Genomic DNA, 22,742 nt, shown 5'->3' on the forward strand with positions numbered 1-22,742 from the left:
ATCATGGGAGTTCGGATAATTTCTGTATACCAATACTTACATATTTCTCGAAAGTGGATTTAGACAATGAATTAGTGAATAAGTCTGCCACATTGTTCTCAAATCGAATTTGATTCACCTTGTCTTGAGGAGAGTTTGTTATTGCTGATTATAGAAGAACTTGAGTGATATATGCTTAGTGTTGTCGCCTTTGACGTAGCCTTGCTTCATTTGTTCAATACAAGCAGCATTATCCCCATAAATGCTCGTAGGTTCATTTGTGGTAGACTTCAAACCACATATACTTTGAATATGCATAATTATGGATCTCAACCATATACATTCACGAACTGCTTTGTGAAGATTTTTAATCTCTGCATGATTCGAGGAAGTAGCGACTAGTGACAAGGGTCTGTTTTGTAGACTCAAAGATATCGCGGTGTTTTCCATGGTGAATACATAACCAATTCGGGAACAACCTCTATACGGGTCAAAGAGATACCCGACATCAACAAAACCTTCCAAAACATTATTTCATTTTTAGTGAGATGTAAGGGGATGCCGGTCAGTGGCAACGTCGCTCTCGACGCATGGTGGGTCCGGATCCATCATGTCATCCTTCGTTTTCTCTTTGTAGGGATAAAACAAGCACATATCTTTCGTATCCTTTAAGTATTGAAAGATATTCTTTATACCAGTCCAATAGCGTCACGTTGGTGTAGAGCACTGGCGGACCTAAGTAGTGCCCAATGGGGGCTGCCGTCGTTAGTCACCAAATGTTTGCATACATAATTACATATATAGAATCAGTCTGCCCCCATAATTACATACATAATTACTTGCCATGCTATGAAAAAGTTTAATAAAATATCAAGGTCAGTCCCTACTTTGATACATTAATTGGTCATAATTAACCACAATCTTGTTCTATATGAATTATAGATTATAGCTATGATCACATCTGTTATGAACATAGAACTCTCATTTTTCTATATGTATTCATACACATAATTTAGCTTGGTATTTTCACATCCTTCATTAGCCCAAAAAAAAAAAAGCCTCGCCCCCAAAAGATTAAAATCCTGGGTCCGCCACTGGCGTAGAGCCATATCTAGCTAACAATTTCACAACAAATGAGATGTCCAGTCTTGTGCATTGTGTTAAGTACAATAATGCGCCTATTGCACTAAGATAGGGCATTTCGACCTCCAACACGTCTTCATCATCATCATTGGGACGAAACAGATTCTTTTAGGGTCAAGATTACGGATGACCATGGGAGTGCTAACAAGCTTAGCTTTATCTTTATTAAAGCTTCTAAGCATCTTTTAAGTATAAGCCAATTGGTGAATCAGAATTCCATCAACACGATGCTCAAGTTCTAAACCAAGACAAAACTGTGTTCTCTCAAGATCTTTCATCTCAAACTCGGATTTCAAATGTCCAGCGGTTTCCCTTAACTCATCAAGGGTTCCAATTATGTTCACGTCATAGACATAAACCACGACAATTGTAAATCCGAAACTTGTCTTCTTAATGAAAACGCATGGGCATGGTTCATTATTGACATATCTCTTCCCAATCAAGTATTCACTTAGACAGTTATACCATATCCGTCCAGATTGTTTCAATCCATATAATGAGCGTTTCAACCTTATTACAAACGCGCTCTGTGGTCTAGAGCCACTTTACTTGGGTAACTGAAGTGCATCAGAAACAATCATATATGTTTTCATGTCAACATCCACATAAAGATACGCTGTGACCACATCCATAAGCTGTATGTTCAGTTTTTTAGAACCTACCAAACTAACAAGGTAGCAAAATGTAAGAAGAACCCTCCTCGTAGTCGATTCCACAGTGTTGTGAGAAACTTTGGCCACAAGGCGTGCTTTATACCTTACAATCTCATTTTTCTCATTACTCTTTCTAATGAAGACCTATTTATGTCCAACAGGTTTTATGTTAGGTGGTATTGGCACAATGGGCCAAATACCTGCTTCCTCTTCGCTAGTGAATCCAATTCAACCTAGATTATGTATTTCTATTTAAGCTAATCTGCTCTATGTTGGCATTCATCAACGGAACAAGGTTCGATGTCATAGGGCTGAATAATCTCACGCACAACAAAATACGTGAATACATCATCAATGATGATGGAGTTTCTATCTCATGTACATTATTATTGTAGTTTATAGAGATCTCTATATTCTTAAGAATATGTTCTGACGTTGAGGCATCCCCCAACGATGTCTCCTGGATATAACCATAATCCAGAATATTCTCATGAGATGGAATTTTAAGTATCGATGATCAAAGGATCAGTTTGTGTTAAAATCGTTCTCTTTCTAGGGCAAGTATCCTTTGAACCTTGCAACCTCCCTCACTTCCTCGCGGGGGCTGCGGCCTATGACGCCACTTCACCACCACTAGGGGTAGTGACACAATCGCTTAATGCTTAAGGGACGGTGCGACGTCCTGTATTAAGGAAGTCTATCCTTGTAGGCACGTTTACAGCAGGTATATATGATATCATCACTTAAGCAATGTTAGAAAACCCATCAAGTAAAACACATGCTACGTTCTGAAGCTCGATAATCCTTCGCACTTCAAGTTAAGACTGTGCTGTAAGGGGATCGAGATGAGACAAAGTGAGAACATACCACGACAATTCATGTCATTCATGTTGAACATTGACGTTCTTATCTCTCCCTAATGACGGGATGATTGTCTCATCAAAGTAATGTTAGAAAATTTGGTCGATGGATGCTACTTGCATCACCAGATTTCACCTCCTACAAGATCTCAAAAATACAATATATTAATAACAAATAATAATCATAATATTATTGTAATAATAGATTAAATAACAAGGATTATAGTACTTATCTCTTGGATTTATAGGCTTCCGAAGGACACATTGCTCGAAAAGAGTTTAAGGTTGGCGTGTAAACACTGACCTTAATAGTAGATTTAGCCCCTCGTAGACAATGTCTCGGTGTAGCAGGTTAGTGGCGCCCTACCCGACCTCCAGGGTATAACAACCGTCAATCCTTGTAAGCGTACACTCGCAATACTTGGATCCTAGAACAACTTGATAATTTCCTTTGGCATAGGAAAGAAGGAATATTGAGGGCATAAAATTGACTAGAATATGAGAAAAGAACTCTTGAGGAGAATGTATGGTGATCATACACATACATGCATAATAGGAAGGAAATGAGGGTGTATATATATGACCCAGAAAAGAAGACTAGTAATTAAGGTACGATAATGATCATCAATATTCATAATGTTGGCATTTGTAACTCATATGGAAAAACTTACTGGTCAACAATGGATAAAGAAGCAATTAACATGACTCACAATTGTAACGGATGTAGTGAAAATAAAGGATATACCAACTTATGCAATGAAGGTTTTATTGGAAAACAAAGCACCAAATAATTGGCTATGATTATACTCAATAAATAATATTGTATTTTGAAATATTATATCTAAAATTCCAACAAGTAACAAAGAGATCGTCTGTCAAGGGTTCTAAATAGCGAAGGATTGTTGGAGCTTCAAATCCAACATATATGCTCATTTGTCTTTGAGGACCCATCTTGGTACGCTGTGGTGAGGTAATTAATTGGCACATAAACCGCGCATCCAAATATGTGTAAGTGTGAGATGTCAGTCTTGTACCTAGTCACTAGCTGTAACGCAGAAAAATGTTGAGTGGCGGTGGGTCGTAGCTGAATAAGCATATCTGCATACAATATTTCATAATCCCAAGCGGAAATAGGGAGATTGGTGCGCATTACCAAAGTCCAGGCCTCCATTTCTAGTCATTTAATTGCGGCTTCTGTTAGACCATTTTGGGTGTGCACATGGGGAACAAGATGCTCAACATTAATCCCCAAGGACATGCAATAATCATAATCATTGAAAGTTTTTTATGTAAATTCTCTAGCATTGTCAAGTTGAATTGACTTATGGATGATCCAAGTAGTAAGCTCATAGACAAATGATATGTGTTAGGAGTTTAGCATAAGCAACATTACGAATGGACAATAGCGGGACATGTGACCAGCATGTAGACTTATCAACGAACACTATAAAGTATCTAAAAGGTCCGCAAGTTGGTTAAATTGGTCCACAGATATCCCCTTGAATTCTATATAACAACGGAATATGAATTTTTATATCCTTTGCATAGAACAGTCTCGGTAAGAAACAACCTCTGTAGAACGAGCGAGGGGCCTTATGCGCAACCAATGAGGATTTTGGTTGGGCCGGAGCCTAGGATTGTTGTTGGCCGGAAGAAAAATAGTAGACGATGGAGCCACCACGGGTGTCATCATTGTGGACGGCATCGGTCTCTTACCGGTGGTGGATGGAGGCGACAGCGGTCCCACGTGTAACGTCCCAAGCCGCACCTCACCAGCTTGGGCATGTCACAGTGCCGCGGGGCTCTAAAATATAAACCGAAAGCTCGATTCACATTCTAGAGGACCGCTAGACATTTTGTTAGAAAACTTTTTGCAAAACACAGCGGAAGCTACCAATATTTTTGAGGTGAAAATCCTTGAATCGTTAGGTTCAATTTGTTCATCTAGACTTGAACTGAATGCTCACTCAAGAGGTACATAATTTAAGGAATAAGCTAGATTTGACCCCAGAATAGTTTCACACAAGTTCCGGGACACAAAGTTTGAGAAATGGAAATCAGAATAAAGCCCAGAAGGTGGTTTACCAAACTTGTTCTGCACACCCAGCTCCGTCCGCCATTGTCCAGTCACCAGTGCACAGTACCTGCATCCATACTGTTGTAGGGGGTGAGCTTTCGTCATCGCTACTCAACAAGAACTCTACCTCAACTAGACTCAAAACCAATAAACAAATATTTGGGCTGCCCAGTATGAAAACATATTTAAACCAAATATTTAAAAGAACGACAAACTTTAATGTTTTTCAACTTGAAAACCGATGCATGATGCTTAAATAAATACGGCGCCAAAACCAAGTATTACCTAATGGCCGGTCCCATAGACCCACTACACGACCATACCTCAAATTAATTTATCACCAGGTAAGCGTAGCGAGAGTGTCCACTACCTAACTACACACACGTACCGGGCCCGTTATTACGATCGGAATACCCGGACGACCGGCGTAACTAACCCTCCGGAGGTTAAGGGGATCGAACCCAAGGAAGTCAGAGCCACCCTTCGCTCTCAAGCCATCACACATTTTCTCACGGATTGGTTAGTATGCATTGCATTTTACATAACCAACCCATACCACTTATCATGCATCACATTAATAAAATATAAAAGAAAATCACCAACCGAGGAGAGTCCTGAATCCCTACCTAGATTCCGGTGCTTTCTCTCACGTGCTCCGAGAGTCACGAACCTTCCGTTCCTCGGGTAATTGGAGTCCTAAATTCTGACATTTTGATAGTTAATATCTTTTGAACAATTATATTAAATCTCGACAAATTTTCCTGGTTTGACCAGGAGTTGTCCTGTTTGACCATTGTTTGACCAACCGTAATAGGTTCGATAATTAGCCCAAATTACCGAACATTTTACTTGAAATTACGATATCGAGCAATTACGACTATGTCGAAGTGAATCAAGCACCAACTTAATTTCAAACATATTAGGTGTACCCGAAATTTACTAAGACCACCCAATATGTTATTCTTCTTTCTTTACTTATTACTATTTCACACAAGGTGTGCCCAAATTACTAAGGGCACCCAACATAATTCCAATTCTCTTTCTAATTTCCACAACCAGTTTCCTTGACAGGGATATCAATTCTCAACTGCAATTACAGCAACACAAATACACAATAACCAACTCACCGACTGCATAACTCGATCAAACTACGCCTAACACCATAATTCAAACCAAATTTCCCAATTCAAGATCACCATATCAGATTAGCAACTCACAACAACTTAATAAACTTAAACACACAACCAAGGTAATCCGATTTCAATCACATCTCCACAATTCATCCAATCTGTCAAAAGCACCCAAAGGGTAGAACTTCGATTTTTACCTTCAGTAGTACTATCTACAGGTGGAAAATCCAACCCTCTAACTCAGCTCGGCAATAGCCTTCTAAGACTCGAGGAAGAACCCCGATGATGAACTGGTATCCAAGCTTCGACGCCCAAAATCCAAAAATCTTCATAGCTTAACTCCCACTCGTGGTCAGGCCCCGTCTACAGAAGCAATCGAACCAGAAGCCAAGCCTAGACAAGTCGGAAAAGTCACCGGTGTTGGTGGCAGCGTCGAGACCCAGAGCAACCCAGAATTCAAATCATCAGAACTTAATCAAATTCGAAAACTAATTAAACTATGACGTAGAGGACGACGAAATGAGTAAGTCCCATACCACATGCAGCCCAATCGGTCACCGGAGTTTGCAAAAACTCGCCGGAAAACATGAGGCTTCATGGTGTCGATTCACGTTCCAGAGCTGTCGGTTGAGAGACCTGACCCTAGAGATACGTCGGCGATGAGGAGAGGAAGCCATTGGTGCCCGCGCGCCGTCGTGGGGTGGCCGGAAGGTGGCGCGACAGCCGGGTCCTCCTTGCGGGTTTTGGGTCGCGTCGGGTCAGAGAACTCTAGTTCTCTCTCTCTCTCTCTCTCTCTCTCTCTCTCGAGTTTTCTGGATCACTTCTCTGATCCCACTATTCAAGATTCATATATCTAGATTGATTCAACTAGCAGTGGATGGCCATGATCAAGCGGTGGCTAATGGACGGCCTTGATTGCACCACTGATTTTCTTTTCTCTAAAAAAAAATTCTCTAATTTCCCATAAATTTGGAAAAATCACGATAAATAGCTCGGGTATCCGAAAAATTCCCCGAAAAGTCCCACGAACTCGTCGTGTCGTGCACTTTATTATCCAATCCTTAAATCGAGATTTCACTGTACAAAAATTTCTGAAAATATTCTCGAGCACTCCGACAATTACCGAGATTGTAAATAAATAACTTGTTGAACGATCTCAATTTAAGCTCGATAAATTTTCCGGGGCTCACACCACGTGATCCGAGTATCAATTTTTTATTCTTACTTTGAGTCGCTCGAAACAAAACGATGTTCATATCACAACCAGGATGACCTAACCTGTCGTGCAAAAGTCAATATGTGTCTGAATCCAAGAGATCTTCTCTTATAACATTATTGGATTCAATGACTAGCTTGAATAGTGGTGACATAAAGTCCACTAGAGAGACACATAAATTTCTCTAAGATGCGTTTTCTTCTGCAATCATTAGAGGTGATGCAAAGGAACTCATTTCCATCCACACTATGCGTTTCAGCATGAAATTCCTTGGCTCGAATATCTTTAAAGCTCAATAGGGTTTGATTTTCCCCAGGAACGTAGAGAAGTTCTGCGGCATTGATCAAGATGCCATTAGGCAAGCAGAATTGAGTCATTCCATGTCCATGAACTAAACTCAATGGTCCTACCATCGTATTTACAAAGGAATGTAGGCAGCATCTCCAAAAATAGTTGCCTATGGCAGATAATTGTGTGCGTAGTCACACGATCCACGAGACAATGAAGTTCTCTAGAATCCATTCCTAAAATAAAAAAACTCAGAATTAAAATAGAGTCGATATGAAAGAACTCAAAATTTGATTCATAATTAAAGCTAATGATTACATCAAAGTTTCTAATCATGAAAGTCTAATCCAAACTACCAAATGCAAACAATGGTCGTCACTTAACTTCTTTACGTAGCTCCAAATTAGACATGACCAAGGAAAAAAAGAAGAGATTTCGGTGGAGCGAGGTTCTCTTAAACACCACTAATCTCAACTATTTCCTAGACTTCACGCCTACTTTGGGTGAGCCTATTCAAATAAAAGCTAAGAACCAAAGGCATCTACTAAAATTTATGGCAAGTGCCTTATTTCATCAATCTTGAAAAATAAAAGACTTAAACAAAATCGATGGTTTCTTCTTCCTTAATTGCCAGATTCAAGTCTTAGCTCAAGATCTTCATCTTCATCTTCTTGTTCCATGAAGTGAGCTTCCCTTGCTTCGTGATACATCTTGTACACATTAGCTATATTCTGGGATGCTTTACATATCATTGCCCAATATCTAGATGCTCCACATCAAAAACACACATCTTTGTGTTCAGACTCCCATGGTTGAAGCGCATTTGTTGCGCGATTTGGACGGCCATTGCTAGTGGTGCCGTCCTCTCTCTTCCCACAGTTACTCCTCAGCTTCATGTTCACTTATTTTGATTGTTATCTTCCTGAGTAGAGCAATTATATGGAGTAGAACATCCGGTTTGATCCCTAGACTTAGGGTTTAGCTCGCGACATCATTTCTTAGAGGCGCCATTATAATTGGACTCCGGAATAGTCTTAGTTCCCACGGGTCTCGAATTATAATTCTTCACAAGGATGTTGTCGTGCTTCTTAGCAACTGACATAGCTCCAATGAGCTCATCAAACCTCATGATCTGTCTTGTATTAACATCAATACTATATTTCTTAACAACCATCACTACAAAGATGGGGCATGGAGAGAGTCCTCTCAATCAACATAGCATTTGTGATGTCTTCACCACAGAATTCTATCAAATTTTGATGGGTAGGGATTCTGAATTGTAGTCAAGTACGGATTTGAAATCATAGAAGCGGAGATTATGTCATCCTACTTCTAAATCCGGGAGCAGGGAGTCACGAACATTCCCAGAGCGCTCTTCAAGTAAGACCTACAGCCTTCTGGGATCTTCTTCATTCAAATACTCAAACTTAAAAGACTTGTCCATGTGACGTGTCATCAGAATAACAGCTTTTGCATAATTTGCTTCCAAAGCATCAGTAGCAGATTGGGTGAGCACATTAGTGGTGCATTCTTGGATTGTAGATAGGATCCCTTGGGCCTTGAGGTGTTGTCTAACATCACGAACCTTCTTATGATATCTGGTGCCCGTTGTTCCCAATGGAGCAAAATTCAATTTGTTCAGGTTGTTTGAATGTGACATCCTGAAATAGAACAAGAAAAATGGTTAGTTTCGGAGCTTAAAAGCTAACCACGAGAACAATATAAATTTCAGAGCGTAATTTGCTCCCAAGAAATTTGGTTCCAAGAGATATTGGATTAAATTGAAATAGTGATGTATAATGGTCGATCGTTGACCAAAATCTCAACAAACCGAGGTTTGGAGATAGAACGAACCCCTATAGTTCGGCTAAATCCCACTTTACAAGAAAGGTGGGAGTAGGCCTGGCAACGTGCGGGTATAGTGCGGGTTATTAACGGGCCGACCCGGTAAAAACCAGTTAGCTTAACGGGTTTTACGGCCTAAACCCGGCGGGTTTGCTGGTTACCGGTTAAGACCCGTGAACAGAGTTTTTTTTTTTTCCTTTTCAAACCCATTGAAACCCATAAACCCATAAGCAGTTTTTTTTTTTTTTTTTCCAGTTGCATCTTCTTCTCTTTCCTCCGTAGATATAAATTGGGGCTCATCATTTACACTCATCTACAAAAAAGAATAAATATACAGAGGTTAATTAACTAAGCTCACACCATGAAAATTAACACCAAAACACAATGCAGTAGCTATTGTATGTGGCTAGCAGTAGCTCAGAGCCTATTAAGGAAAGTGAGCAACCTCGGCTAAATATGCTATCATTCTGCTGGTGGGCTAAAAGAGTAACTCAAGTGCCGAGTGGTAACATAACTAAGCGACAGAGAGCATCCCACATCAATATTACAGTAGTTAGAATTCCACATCATTCTGAACATACTGAACCCAAACCCGAAACCCTTAATGCTCTTTAGCTAACCATGCTAAAACAACCAGAACAAGAGAAACAAAAACTTTATACAACTCAAAACACTGTGTAGCAACACATACCCATCAAGCAAGGCACACTCAGAAACACAAATTAATACCCAATGTGATCAAAGCAATTAATCAAAGTCCCATAACACCAAAACCATTCCAACCAAAGCAATTTAAGCAAAAACATGACATACCCACGATTGAAAACCCAACATGGTATGCAGAATGTCAATTAGCTAATCACCTCTGTAATCTTCAATCAATAAACAGACCCAAATTGAATACAATGCAAATGAGATTGCAGAAAAAAAAAATCAACTCTCAAGACTGAAACTTGATAAACATAAGAAACCCACAACACTTGAAAAAAACAATAAACAAAATAAAACAGTGAGGAGCTAGAGAGAGAGACTAGTAATGAAGGAAGAGCAACAACTACAAGTTGGGAAAGAAAAACCCAAATCACGAATGAAGCCAGAAGCGGATTAATCAAAGCAACCTTAATAAATAAAACCCAGAAGTGGATTAATCAAAGGCCTTAATAAATAAAACCCAGAAGCGAATTAATCAAATTATCAAAGTAATAAAGACAAAATATCTCAGCTCAGATTTCTTTCGCAGAAGATGAACATGAACTGATGAAGGTAGCTTGTTTCAGAACTTGTTTCCAAATTCCAATCCCAGCTCAGATTTCTCTTGCTCTAAAATTGTGGATGAAGAAGCGCGAGACGGAGGGCGGAGGCTAGTCGGCTACGAGAAAGCCATTGTTGGATAACTTGGATTGCTGAAAGACAGAAAGAGAGTGGAGTAGAAAGAGTTTTAATTTTGAGAAATGATTTAACGAGCACCAACGGGTCTAGCCGGTTTAGCACAACCTAGCTCGTTAATTTGCGGGTTTTTGGCGTGTGGGCTTTTTTCAGCACGGATTAATAATTGGGCAGGTTCATGCGGGCTTTTAGCATGCGGGTTTCATGCGGGTTTGCGGGTAACAGGTTCAAATGTCAGGCTTAGGTGGGAGGTAGAAAAATGGATATTAGAATCCCCAAGTGCAAGAAAGTATGAAATTTAAGTCGAAGTAGCAACTTTAATAATAAAACTTACCTTGAAAAATTGCTTGTGAGGCTAACAGCATGGCTGCTTGTGAGGCTAACCGACAACGGCGGAACATAGTTGGGGCCAGTGTGGGCCATGCCCCCCTCCTACTCCCAATTTTTTTAAAAAATTTCAATAATGCTAACTTGAGAATACGTATTTGCTTGGCTAATCTTTCCTTATTAATCACACAAATAATAAATGTCGGCCCCCCAATTAGTATCTCTTTCCATGACAGTTTTGACAGACATGCAGATTTCCGAACTTATAAATTATAATAACTTCTGATAGGTAGTATATACATTGATTATTTTATTTTGTTAACTTTAATACATTGTTAATAGTAAATAAGTTAACTTTAATTTAAAATTCTATCTTTCTTCAATAGAAAACCTAATAAAGAGCAAAGAAGAGTGCGGCAGAGACCCTTGCCAGACCGACGGATCTAGTGCGGCAAGGTTCATGTCGTCGCGGGTATCATGGTAGCGACAATTGGATCAGAGTCACTCTCCAACTAGTGGAGAGAGATTGACATATCAAGAAGTGGAATAGGTACAGGTGAGTCCTTTTCGTGGCATTGTTTGTTTTCTTGAGTCGGACCTGGTGCAAAAGCGGTAGCAGGTTTGGCGGCGGGGCAAGGCTTAACTCCTTGGTCTGGCCAGCTGTGAATCGGGTTTTGTTTGAAGCGTCGACGACGGTGTTCTCTGGGTGCTTTGTTTAAGTTTGAGGTTCTAGTATACAGGGCTTTGTTGGTCAGAGTGCAAAGAGGCGAGGGTCGGCAGCCAGAAAGTTAGTTGATGGCGACAATGGCATGGCATGAGATGTTTAGGGCTTCTGCCTACTTTTCTTGGGTTTGGGCTTGGGACTTTTGGCCTGGGCTCCAACTTGGGCTGATGGGCTCTATTTCGTGGCTCTTCAAGGAGGTTGCCTTGCCACCCTCATGTATCACTTAATGATGAGGGAGGGCATAGCTGAAGATGTGGACCTTCTTGGGTAATTGGGTCGGTATATGGTCCAGGATCTAGCCTAAAATGTGCCTTGCCACAGAAAATAACTATGTTATTATTTTAGCAACAAATGTCTCATTTTGTTGTTACATGAAGAACAATTGAGTTCAGATATTAAGGAAGCTATATTTTTCTTAATGAATAAATTTTTTTAAAGAGACACTACTACCAATTTTGCTCTTAGAATACATGGGAGAAACCTAGGGTTGAAAAAGCACAAAAGAGTTTGCTACCCTTCTGGAGGTGCTCCTGCGTCAACCGGGACTCCCAGCCTCATCGACAAGTGGAGGGTGTTGCCAAACTGGTTCGTGGGGTCTCGGGCCTCCAGGTTTGGTCTTTTCTTCTTTGGTCTGGGTAGTGTATGAAGTCTCTCTTGTCTTAGGCAGCGGCGCATGTGTGTAGGATGGGTGATTGGCGCAAACATGGAGCAGGTGCCCAGACACCAGATTATGCCAGCAGTATGCCATGGATCATATGGCACTGGCTATCTCTCTGAGATGGGTTGACAGGCAGAGCTTGCAATGGTAGATTTGGGCTGTCATGCTGATGGACATAGCTAGGTAGCAGGGCGTCGTGTGGTCTTTAGTGGTTCTCAGTGTGGGTTCATGGGGATTTGGTTTTAGGCTTGGTTCCGGCCGACAATAGTCAGGTTTGGTGTGGCTTGCTGCATGGATTGTGTTTCCTCAGCGTTGTGAGTTCGACCAAAAAGCCTTCTGGTAGTGGTCTACCGGGGGGGGGGGGGGGGGGGGGGACACCTGGAGACAGGGAAGAGGTTTGTGGAGGTTGTTATGTTTTTTTGTTTCAAGCAGTGTTTTTTATTAGGGTTTTGGTTAGGTTTTTTTATGTCTTTAATATGTCCCTACTCTTTTGAGCTAGAGTTTGGTCAATGTTAGGAATCATGGATGTGGTGTCATTCCTAGGGGTAAATTGGTATATTCTCAATTTTATCTTATGGTCATGGACTCAAGGTGCTGACGAGCGATCTTTGCACGTGGTGTGGTATGTTTGAGACACGGTGTGAAAGAGAGCGTTGGTTTTTCTAGCGGTTGTCTATGAGGTGGCATCAAAATTCTCTGTAGCCCAAGAGGTGGGGCATTATAGATGGTTAGGGGTTAGGCCTCTTTAGCTCATGGAGGTCATTTCTGATGGTAGACCCATAACTGGTTTAAATTTTAGGGAGGAGAGTGAGGTTTCTTATTCTCAAAAAAGAAAAAAAAAGACACTATTATCGATCTAACTTCAAGTCTTTAAAAAAAAAAAAAAACCAAGATAACATTTTCAAATAGCATAAGATTTGAATTCTTCATCTTCAAAAATGTAACACCCCAATTTGCACCACACCAAATTGAAAGCGTTACAGTGCCACGAATCTTTAAGAACACAAGCTAAAAGAGCTTAACTCATGTCCTAAAGAAACGCAAGACAATTTAGTTTAAAAATGGGAATGGTAAGATTTGGTGGAAAGCGTAAAGAAGTTCAAAGTGTGGTGATATTGACCATGTTAGGTCAGTTAAAATGGCAACTAAAGGAATACTAAAAATAATGGGTTTTGGTTCTAGGCATAACACCTTTTGTGAAACAACATAATAGTGAAATTATCAATTTTTAACAATGAAATTAGGACTCATGAAACTCAAGTTGGTCTCGAACACTTAGTAAACCAAAATCAAGGGAAGGAACTAAGCAAATATTGAGGTCATTACAATCAAACTTTCACCTCAAAGAAACAATGAAAATTAAAACAGAAGTGATTGAATATGTGAATGCAATTATACCAAAAGGTTTAAGGTGAATAGACAAACATCCAACTCAGTCTCGAAGTCCTCCACAATCCTGGTGCACAATTCCTGCAAGACCAACTATAGTAGGGGTGAGCTTTCGTTCTCGTTGCTCAAACATCAACCCTAGCTAGGTTTAAAACCAAATAGTAATTGGCGCCAATTGAGTAAAACGAAATAAAAGTGATAGAAGCTTTTCCAATGTAAAATCAAATGAAAAATCCAAGAGTACCCGGGTAAAAACCAAACCTGATGACCGATCTAATACTAGCCAACTACATCCTCACCGAAGATTTAAATCTTCAACCATTGGTGCATTGTAGCGAGAGTGTCCATTACAATCAAACTTCAACCTTAAAGGATGTCAGACACTATCCCGTCCGTACAACCCCACCGGAGGTTTAGGGCATCGAAACCCAAGGAATTCGCTATGCCCCGCTCACTCTCAAGTCATCCTCATTAAATCAAGCAAGAAAAATTTAACTAGCAATTGCAAATAATAAAACAATTCATAAAAGCCGCTAAGTAGGGTGAGCCTCCCTACCTCGATTGTTAATTCACGAGGTGACATATCGATGCACATGAACTTCCGTTATTGGTCCTCTATCGATTTCAGTCCAAAGCTTGCCCAAAGTCTTAGTATAACAGAAATTGCAGATTTTTAATCTCATGATCCATTTTCTGTGCAACCTTTTTGATGTCTAAACTCTCAATTCACTCACAACTCATAAGGGCAGTCGTGACATATCAAGAAGTAGGATAAAGATAAGGTTTGAAATGAATATCTTACAACTCTGTACATTTAGGAATTTAGTTGAAGGATTTGGAACCAAGTGAACAAGAACAAAGATTGGAATGAAAGGAACTGCTCAGGTTTAGAAAATCATTACACTTTAAATTTCAAACCAATGACCATGAAACTTTCCAGATTTTGAAGGTAATAGGTTAAGGTAGAACATACTAAATTTCATGCCATTTGGAGTTCGGAAAGTAAAGAAAAAAAATTGGTAATCAAATCTTAGCCTCTTAGGCACATAGTTCGCTTTACATTTCAGTGGCAACATAGTGGGAAAGATGTGATATTGGTAATGATACCACAATTGTAAAACAAATGGAGTAGCTAGTAGAGCATTCTTCGCTAATTGATGCTGGTTAAAATACATTGTTTTAATTAATACTCTTGTTATTATCTCAGAATGTTCTCTTGATACTTATTGTAATCCGGGGTTTAGGCACCGTATCACCCCCATGTATTCTACGGTTTCATTAATCAAGTCTTGAGGGCAGTTGCACCAGCCCATATTCCCAAAAAAATTATAAGGGTAAAATAGTAATTCAATTTTTACAAAAAGTGAAGGAGGTCTAAAGACTAAATGAGGAGGTTGAATATAAGCACTCATTGTAAAATGAGAGTGTGAATTTCATTTAAGAGCAAGCCACCTTATTTGATTACTAAATCTTGGACTCCTCAGTAGTGGCAGAGCTGGATCTTGAGAACTAGTAAAAAAAAATTATAAATACTTTTCAGTTGCTTAATGTTTTGAATTGCGCAATTGCCAACTTGGTGTACTGGCCAAGCATATTTATACTTTATAGTATGTCCTAGGTATATAACACCTTTTTCTTTGTTTTTCACGGGTTTAATTTGCAGTTATAACACTGCTTCTTAACATTAAGTCATTAAGTGTTTCTTTTGAGACCTACAAATCTGCTCACTTGACCTCACTCTATTATGAATTATTAAATGACATATACAACCTACTATAAAATGACTATTAAGGACAATAATTATACCCAAAAAAAATTTATTTTCTCTAGACTTTCCAATTCAATAATATTATATTGTATTATTTATTATTTTCCTTATCTATTTTCATTTCTTAATTTCACTATATACTCATTAAAGCATCCCTCAGTGGCTTCATGTGTGGGAGGTTTGGCTTGCAGGTTTGCCGGAATGGGTGGAGGTGGAATTCATATGCCTTTTTCTGATTTGAGATCGAACTGGACAGCTACGGCCGGTTTGTCATGGGCTTCTAGGACCTGCGGCGGTGTCTTCGTCATGGGATTTCCAGAACTAGAGGCGGCGGTGGCTATGGAGGAGTCAGAGTAGATCGTGTCGTGGAGGCGTGGCTTTGGTGATTTGGATGGATTTTTGTGGTGGCGTGGCTATGGAGGGTCTGGCCGGATCGTGATGGCCGATGTGGCTTGGTGGTTCTGGGAGGTTTCGTCGGGTGGTAGCGACGGCGAGGTTCTGGATGATGGTGGTCGGCAGCGCTGCACCGAACTATCCACAGATTTTGGTTGGGTGATGGTATTTGGGCTGGGCTTGGAGCACCCTTCCCTGCTGGGCCTCCTCTCTCTTGGAGCTACCCTCTTGGGCTGGGGGTGTTTTTCCCTAGGCCCATTTCTATGTTTTTAGTTGATCTATTTACAATAATTTCCTTTTTAGGAACCTATGCATTTTTGTGCACCGTATGTACATCCAGCGCCTCTGGAGTAGTACCGACATAGGGTATCCGCTACCTCTACGTATTTACATGTATAATGAGTAGGACTATATGTATGTACCACTTGTGGGTACTACCACTAGCTTCTTGTCTATCTATAAATGGCAGCAGAAGGGTATGTAACGGTCTATTCTGGCTTGTGAGGAATATATTATTTCGCCCTTGTGGCATTACTCAAAAAAATTAAAGCATTCATATATATATATATATATATATATATATATATAAATTAAAATTATGATTAAGATCATGTGACATAAAAGTATATGATATACATGTAATAAAGATTCATAGAGTAATTAAATCATTGAAAAGACTAAGTTTTTTATTTTAACGGTAATAGTTTGTTTGCAAATTATATGAGTGAGATTATTTAAGGAACTTTAGTGAGCTTTAATGAGTAAATTTAGTATTTAAAAATTTAATAGGAGGTGTAAAAAGTATAAGAGGTCAAGTGAGTAAATTTGGAGATTCTAATAGAAAAACTCTAAGTCATTAACACCAACTTTGTTTTTCACGTGTTATAGTACTTCTTTTTAACATTAAGTCATTAACACTAACATTGTTTTTCATGAGATTAAAGTACTTTCTAATTATCTATGCTAACACTAGAGACGTAGGAGAATTTGAAATTTACAATGTGGAGCTACTCTCAAACATGAACAGTAACATTGATCAATGTGAAACTGCCTCAAAACTTTTCTTTAATTTTGCCTTCGAATTAGAAAAAGAACAGGGAGATTTTGGGGAACAAGAAAAAAAAAAGTTGTTTAGAACAAGTGTTTATTTTAATAATATAAATTAGTGTTTGCCTCTAATTAGGGTGAGCCTCCCTACCTCGATTCTTAATTCATGGGGTGACATATCTATGCACATGAACTTCCTTTACAGGTCCTCCATCGATTTCAGTCCAAAGCTTGCCCAAAGTCCTAGTATAACAGAAATCGCAGATTTTTAATCTCATGATCCATTTTCTATGCAACCTTTTCGATGTCTAAACTCTCAATTCACTCACAACTCATAAGGACAGTAGTGACATATGAAGAAGTAGGATAAAGATAAGGTTTGAAATGAATATCTTACAACTCTTTACATTTAGGAACTCAGTGGAAGGATTTGGAACCAAGTGAACAAGAACAAAGGTTGGAATGAAAGGAACTACTCAGGTTTAGAAAATCATTAAAATTTCAATTTCAAACCAATGACCATGAAACTTTCCAGATTTTGAAAGTAATAAGTTAAGGTAGAACATATTAAATTTCATGCCATTTGGAGTTCAGAAAGTAAGGCAAAAAATTTGGTAATCAAATCTTACACACATAGTTCGCTTTACATTCCAATGGCAACATAGTGGGAAAGCTGTGATATATATTGGTAATAATACCACAATTGTAAAGCGAATGGAGTAGCCAGTAGAGCACTCTTCGCTAATTGATGCTGGTTAAAATACATTATTTTAATTGAGACTCATGTTATTATCTCAGGAAGTTCTCTTGATGATTATTGTAATATCCAGGGTTTAGGCACCACATCACCCCCATGTATTCTGCGCTTTCATTAATCAAGTCTTGAGGGCAGTCACACTGGCCCGTATTCAAAAAAAAATTATAAGGGTAAAATAGTGATTCAATTTTTACAAAAATTGAAGGAAGTCCAAAGCCTAAATGAGGAGGTATGAATATAAGCACTCTCTGTAATTTTGTAGTGTGAATTGTAAAATATGTGATATTAAGTATTAAAAAAAAAGTGTGGATTGTAAAATGTGAGTGTGAATTTCATTTAAGAGCAAGCCGCCTTATTTGATTACTAAATCTTGGACTCCTCAGTAGTGGCAAAGCTGGATCCTAAGAACTAGTAAAAAAAATTATAAATACTTTTCAGTTGCTTAATGTTTTGAATTGCGGCAATTGCCAACTTGGTGTAGTGGCCAAGCATATTTATACTCTATAGTATGTCCTAGGTCTATAACACCTTTTTCTTTGTTTTTCATGTGTTTAATTTGCAGTTATAACACTACTTAATATCGAGGTCATGGGTTCGAGTCACTATAGGGGTAGGAGTGAAATCTTTTGACCCTCTTTTTTAATAAGAAAAAAAAAAATTAAGATTAAGTCATTAACACCAACTTTGTTTTTCATGTGTTATAGTACTTCTTTTTAACATTAAGTCATTAAAACTAACATTGTTTTTCATGAGATTAAAGGACTTTCTAATAATCTAAGCTAACACTAGAGACGTAGGAAAATTTGAAATTTACAATGCGGAGCTACTCTCAAACATGAACAGTAACATTGATAAATGTGAAACTGCCTCAAAACTTTTCTTTAATTTTGCCTCCGAATTAGAAAAGGAACAAGGGGGAGATTTTGGGGAACAAAAAAAAAGTTGTTTAGAACAAGTGTTTATTTTAATAATATAAATTAGTGTTATTGCCGGTGATTATTTCTTTGACGCTATCATTGTCTGTTGAAGGGAATTTCTAGTGGGAAACTACCCAGTGCAATGGGCGGCTGCATGCGTTCCACTAATTGTAATAATGGGCGGCTGCTCTCGGGCTTTTAAGTTGTAATTGTTAGGATCATCTACTGCAAAATGATCAAAACATCAATTATGGGGCTATCAATGAGCTCGTCTAATTGTGCCAATATTTCAAAACAACTACTTCTCTTCATGTTTCATTTCTTGGTTATGGCCAACTCTTTACACTCTCTGCAGCAGCCATCATCTTCCTGCCATGATGAGGAGAGCTTCGCCTTGCTCCAGTTTAAGAAAAGCTTTGTCATCGACGAATTTGCTTCGGTTGATGAGGGTGCTTATCCAAAGGTTTTGTCATGGAAACCAGCTGCTGCTAAAGGATGCTGCTCATGGGACGGGGTGAAGTGTGATCAGAGGACGGATCATGTGATTGGGCTTGATCTTAGTAGCAGTTTTCTCTCCGGCTCCATCAATTCCAACAGCACCCTCTTCCACCTTGTTTATCTTCAGAGCCTAAACCTTGCCGACAATGACTTCAATCAATCTCAAATTCCTACTACCATCAGGAATTTTCCAATGCTCCGTTATCTTAACCTCTCCAGCAGTTTCTTTTCTGGTCAAATCCCATCTGAAATTTCTCACTTGCCCAAATTGTTGTCCCTGGATCTATCCTCCAATAGTTACAGGAGTAACGGTGAAAGATCACTGAAGCTAAACCAGTCTGATCTAAGAAGGCTAGTTCAAAACTTAACTAGTCTAAAAAAGCTGCATCTCAGCTCCGTCATCATTTCTGCACCAATACCCGATTCCTTGGTAAATTTATCATTTTTGACATCTCTCCTCCTAGAGTATTGTGAGCTGCAAGGCGAATTCCCGGTAATTCTTTTCAAATTACAGAGTTTAAAATTTCTTAATATAGAATCAAATCCAGATCTCACAGGTTTTTTGCCGGCATTTGAACAAACAAGTCCTCTCATGTCATTGAGAGTTTCTAGAACAAGGTTTTCAGGATACTTCCCTTTTTCAATTGAAAAGCTTGATTCACTAAATGAGTTTGTTGCTAGTCGATGCAATTTTTCAGGTTTGCTTCCATCTTCACTCGGTAATCTTAGGCGGCTAGTTTATTTAGACCTTTCAAATAACACACTTACTGGCTCAATCCCTGCTTCTTTGGCAACCCTTACCCAACTGTCATATCTGTCACTTGATAATAATAATTTCAGTGGTTACATCCCGTCTTCTCTTGGAAATCTAACCCAGCTCACAACAATTTTGCTTGCATCAAATCAATTAACTGGTCCAATCCCATCTTCTCTAGGAAACCTCACCCAGCTCACTGAGTTAGACCTTTCTGGTAATGATTTCGGTGGTTACATCCCGTCTTCCATCGGAGATCTCAACCAGCTCATAACACTTTCACTTTCTTTGAATCAATTAACTGGGCCAATCCCATCTTCTCTAGGCAATCTTAGCAAACTAACTTCTCTAGATATTTCTTCAAATAATTTGCACAGTTCCATTCCCGAGTCCTTATCCAATCTCACGAATCTCATGTTTCTTTATCTAGATAATAATAGTTTGAGTGGCAAAGTGAATTTCCAAATGTTTCAAAAGTTCCAAAATCTCGTCGTACTGTATTTATCTGGAAATAAATTGGAATTATTGTTCGAAGGGACAAGGTTTCTGAATGCAACAGCAACTTTTCCAAACCTAATGACTCTAGGATTGGGTTCTTGCAACATAACAGAGTTCCCAAGTTTCCTAAGATATCAAGAAAATTTGAGGTGGCTGGATCTTGCTGAGAATGGAATGCATGGTCAAGTACCGAGATGGATGTGGAACGTAAGCACAGAAAGTTTGACAGTCATGAACATTTCTCATAACTTTCTTTCTGGCTTTGACCAACCTCCAGTTGTTCTTTCGTGGAGCGGCCTACAACTCTTGGATCTCTCGTCCAACATGATTCAGGGATCACCACTGATACCTTCACCATCCATTGAGTACTATCTGATTTCAAACAATAAGCTAAGTGGAAAACTTTCGCCTTTGATTTGCAATCTGACATCTCTGAATTACCTTGATTTGTCAGATAACAAGTTGAGTGGCATGCTTCCGCCGTGTCTCGGGAACTTCAGTGATAATCTGCGAGTTTTAGACCTTGGAAACAACTCTTTTGAAGGCCATCTCCCTCAAACATACACGAGAAATCTGACGATGTTTGATGCTAGTGATAACAAATTGCAGGGGAGATTACCAAGGTCATTGGCGAATTGCGTAATGCTCGAGTTTCTTGTTTTGTCAAACAATGAATTCAATGATGTTTTCCCCTTTTGGTTGGGGACTCTCCCGGAGTTGAAACTTTTGGCACTGCGCCATAATGCGTTCCACGGTGTGATAAGGAAACCTGAAAAGAATCTAGACCATTTCCTTCAATTGCGCATTCTTGATCTATCTTTCAATAATTTCTCAGGCAACTTCCCATTTGAATACATATTCTCTGGAAATGCAATCAAAGGTACCACTTCGAATCAATTCTCATACATGAAGACAACATCAGATGTTCTTTTTAATCCTTCATATGGCGGTAAGTATTTCTCCTTCACAATCACAAGTAAAGATGTGAACTTATTCTATTCCAAGATTCCAGAGGACTTTGCAGCCATTGACATCTCAAGCAACAGATTCGAAGGGAAGGTTCCTGAATTCATTGGGGCCCTGACGGGGCTTCGTTTGCTCAATATGTCCAACAACATTCTCACTGGTTTGATCCCCTCATCCTTGGGAAAATTAAAGTTGCTTGAATCGTTGGACCTTTCACAGAACAAACTCTCAGGGGAGATCCCTCGACAACTGACACAGATTTCATTCCTTGCAAAATTCGATGTCTCTCACAACAATCTCAGTGGTCCTATTCCTCGTGGAACCCAGTTTGCTACATTTGAGAGTACTTCATATGAAGGAAACCTGGGGTTGTGTGGAGATCCTTTGCCAAAGAAATGTGGCAATGAAGCTCCTCATCAATTGCCACCTTCAACAAAAGAAGAAAATAGTTCTGATTTTGGAAATGAATTGGATTGGATATTTGTTCTGGCAGGATCTGTGAGTGGGTTGCTAGTTGGAGTGGTTCTTGCAGACGTCCTCTTCACAAGGAAGCACGAGTATTTCCTTAAGATTGTGGGGATACTAATCAGACTAATGAAAAGGAAAAGTGAGAAGAGGACTCGGAGAAATTGAGCTTATTTGTTTGCCTAATGCATCTACCCTTTCTTTCTGTTTTTCCCCATGTGTGTTTGTGTTTCTTTCTTTCTCCTCCCTACACTTGCTCACGCGGTGTCTTCTCCTCTGTAATAAGCTTATTTAGAGTGTGTACGTTGAGTTCAAGTACGTAAAGTTCAGTTGCTTGTTCATCTCATTCAGGCGAATGCCTTGTCTAACATCAAGCTATGAATGTATATTAATTGTTTCCGTTCCTAGACAAAATTCAGAAAATTCAACTACTGAGAAACAGAATGAATAGACCATCATTGTACAGTAAAAAAATCAATTCATTTTAATGGTTAAAGTAGACAAAAACATGCTTAATTATCAACTGAATTTGATTGGAGTGGAGAAAAATTCAAAGCGTATGCCTTTTGCTTCTTTTTGTTATTTAGATAGATGGGGGCCAAAAAGCCCAAGAAACTATAGTTACAAAGACTTTACTAAAACCAGGACTTTCACTTAAATCATCTAACATAGCCCGAGTTATATAAAAAGGGGGCTATGCCATAGAATGCACGCCCAGATCACCATCTAAGCAACAATTGGGTAGTATATCAGCAACATTATTCATATCTATGCAGACATGAACCAAACTATACTCCACGAAAGAAGCTTGAAGGTGCAAACAAGAGTTGATGATGGACTTCAAAGGATGAAAATCATCTACATGCTGCTGCATCGGATAAACAAGTATCTCAGAATCATACTCAATGGCCAATCTTTCAATTCGCAATCTAACAGCCATTTTGAAACCAAGTAAAAGACCCCATGCTTCAGCTACAATCACTTCCTCATTGCCAATGAAAGCA

The 22,742-nt window shown here is 39.1% G+C and overlaps 1 protein-coding gene across 1 annotated transcript; it reads left to right on the top strand.

Annotated features, from left to right (window-relative positions):
• The first annotated feature begins 18,807 nt into the window (after nucleotides 1-18,807).
• LOC112170839 (receptor-like protein 6) lies at nucleotides 18,808-21,906 on the top strand. The gene has a single exon (XM_024308127.1). It carries the CDS (start codon nucleotides 18,808-18,810, stop codon nucleotides 21,904-21,906), a length of 3,099 nt encoding a protein of 1,032 aa, XP_024163895.1.
• The last annotated feature ends 836 nt before the right edge of the window (nucleotides 21,907-22,742 follow it).

The sequence above is a fragment of the Rosa chinensis genome, chromosome 6, assembly GCF_002994745.2.
Source record: "Rosa chinensis cultivar Old Blush chromosome 6, RchiOBHm-V2, whole genome shotgun sequence".
Classification (NCBI taxonomy): domain Eukaryota; kingdom Viridiplantae; phylum Streptophyta; class Magnoliopsida; order Rosales; family Rosaceae; genus Rosa; species Rosa chinensis.

Excerpts from the sequence above, each read along its gene's own strand:
- LOC112170839 (XM_024308127.1), top strand. The coding sequence starts at position 18,808 with ATGGGGCTATCAATGAGCTCGTCTAATTGTGCCAATATTTCAAAACAA.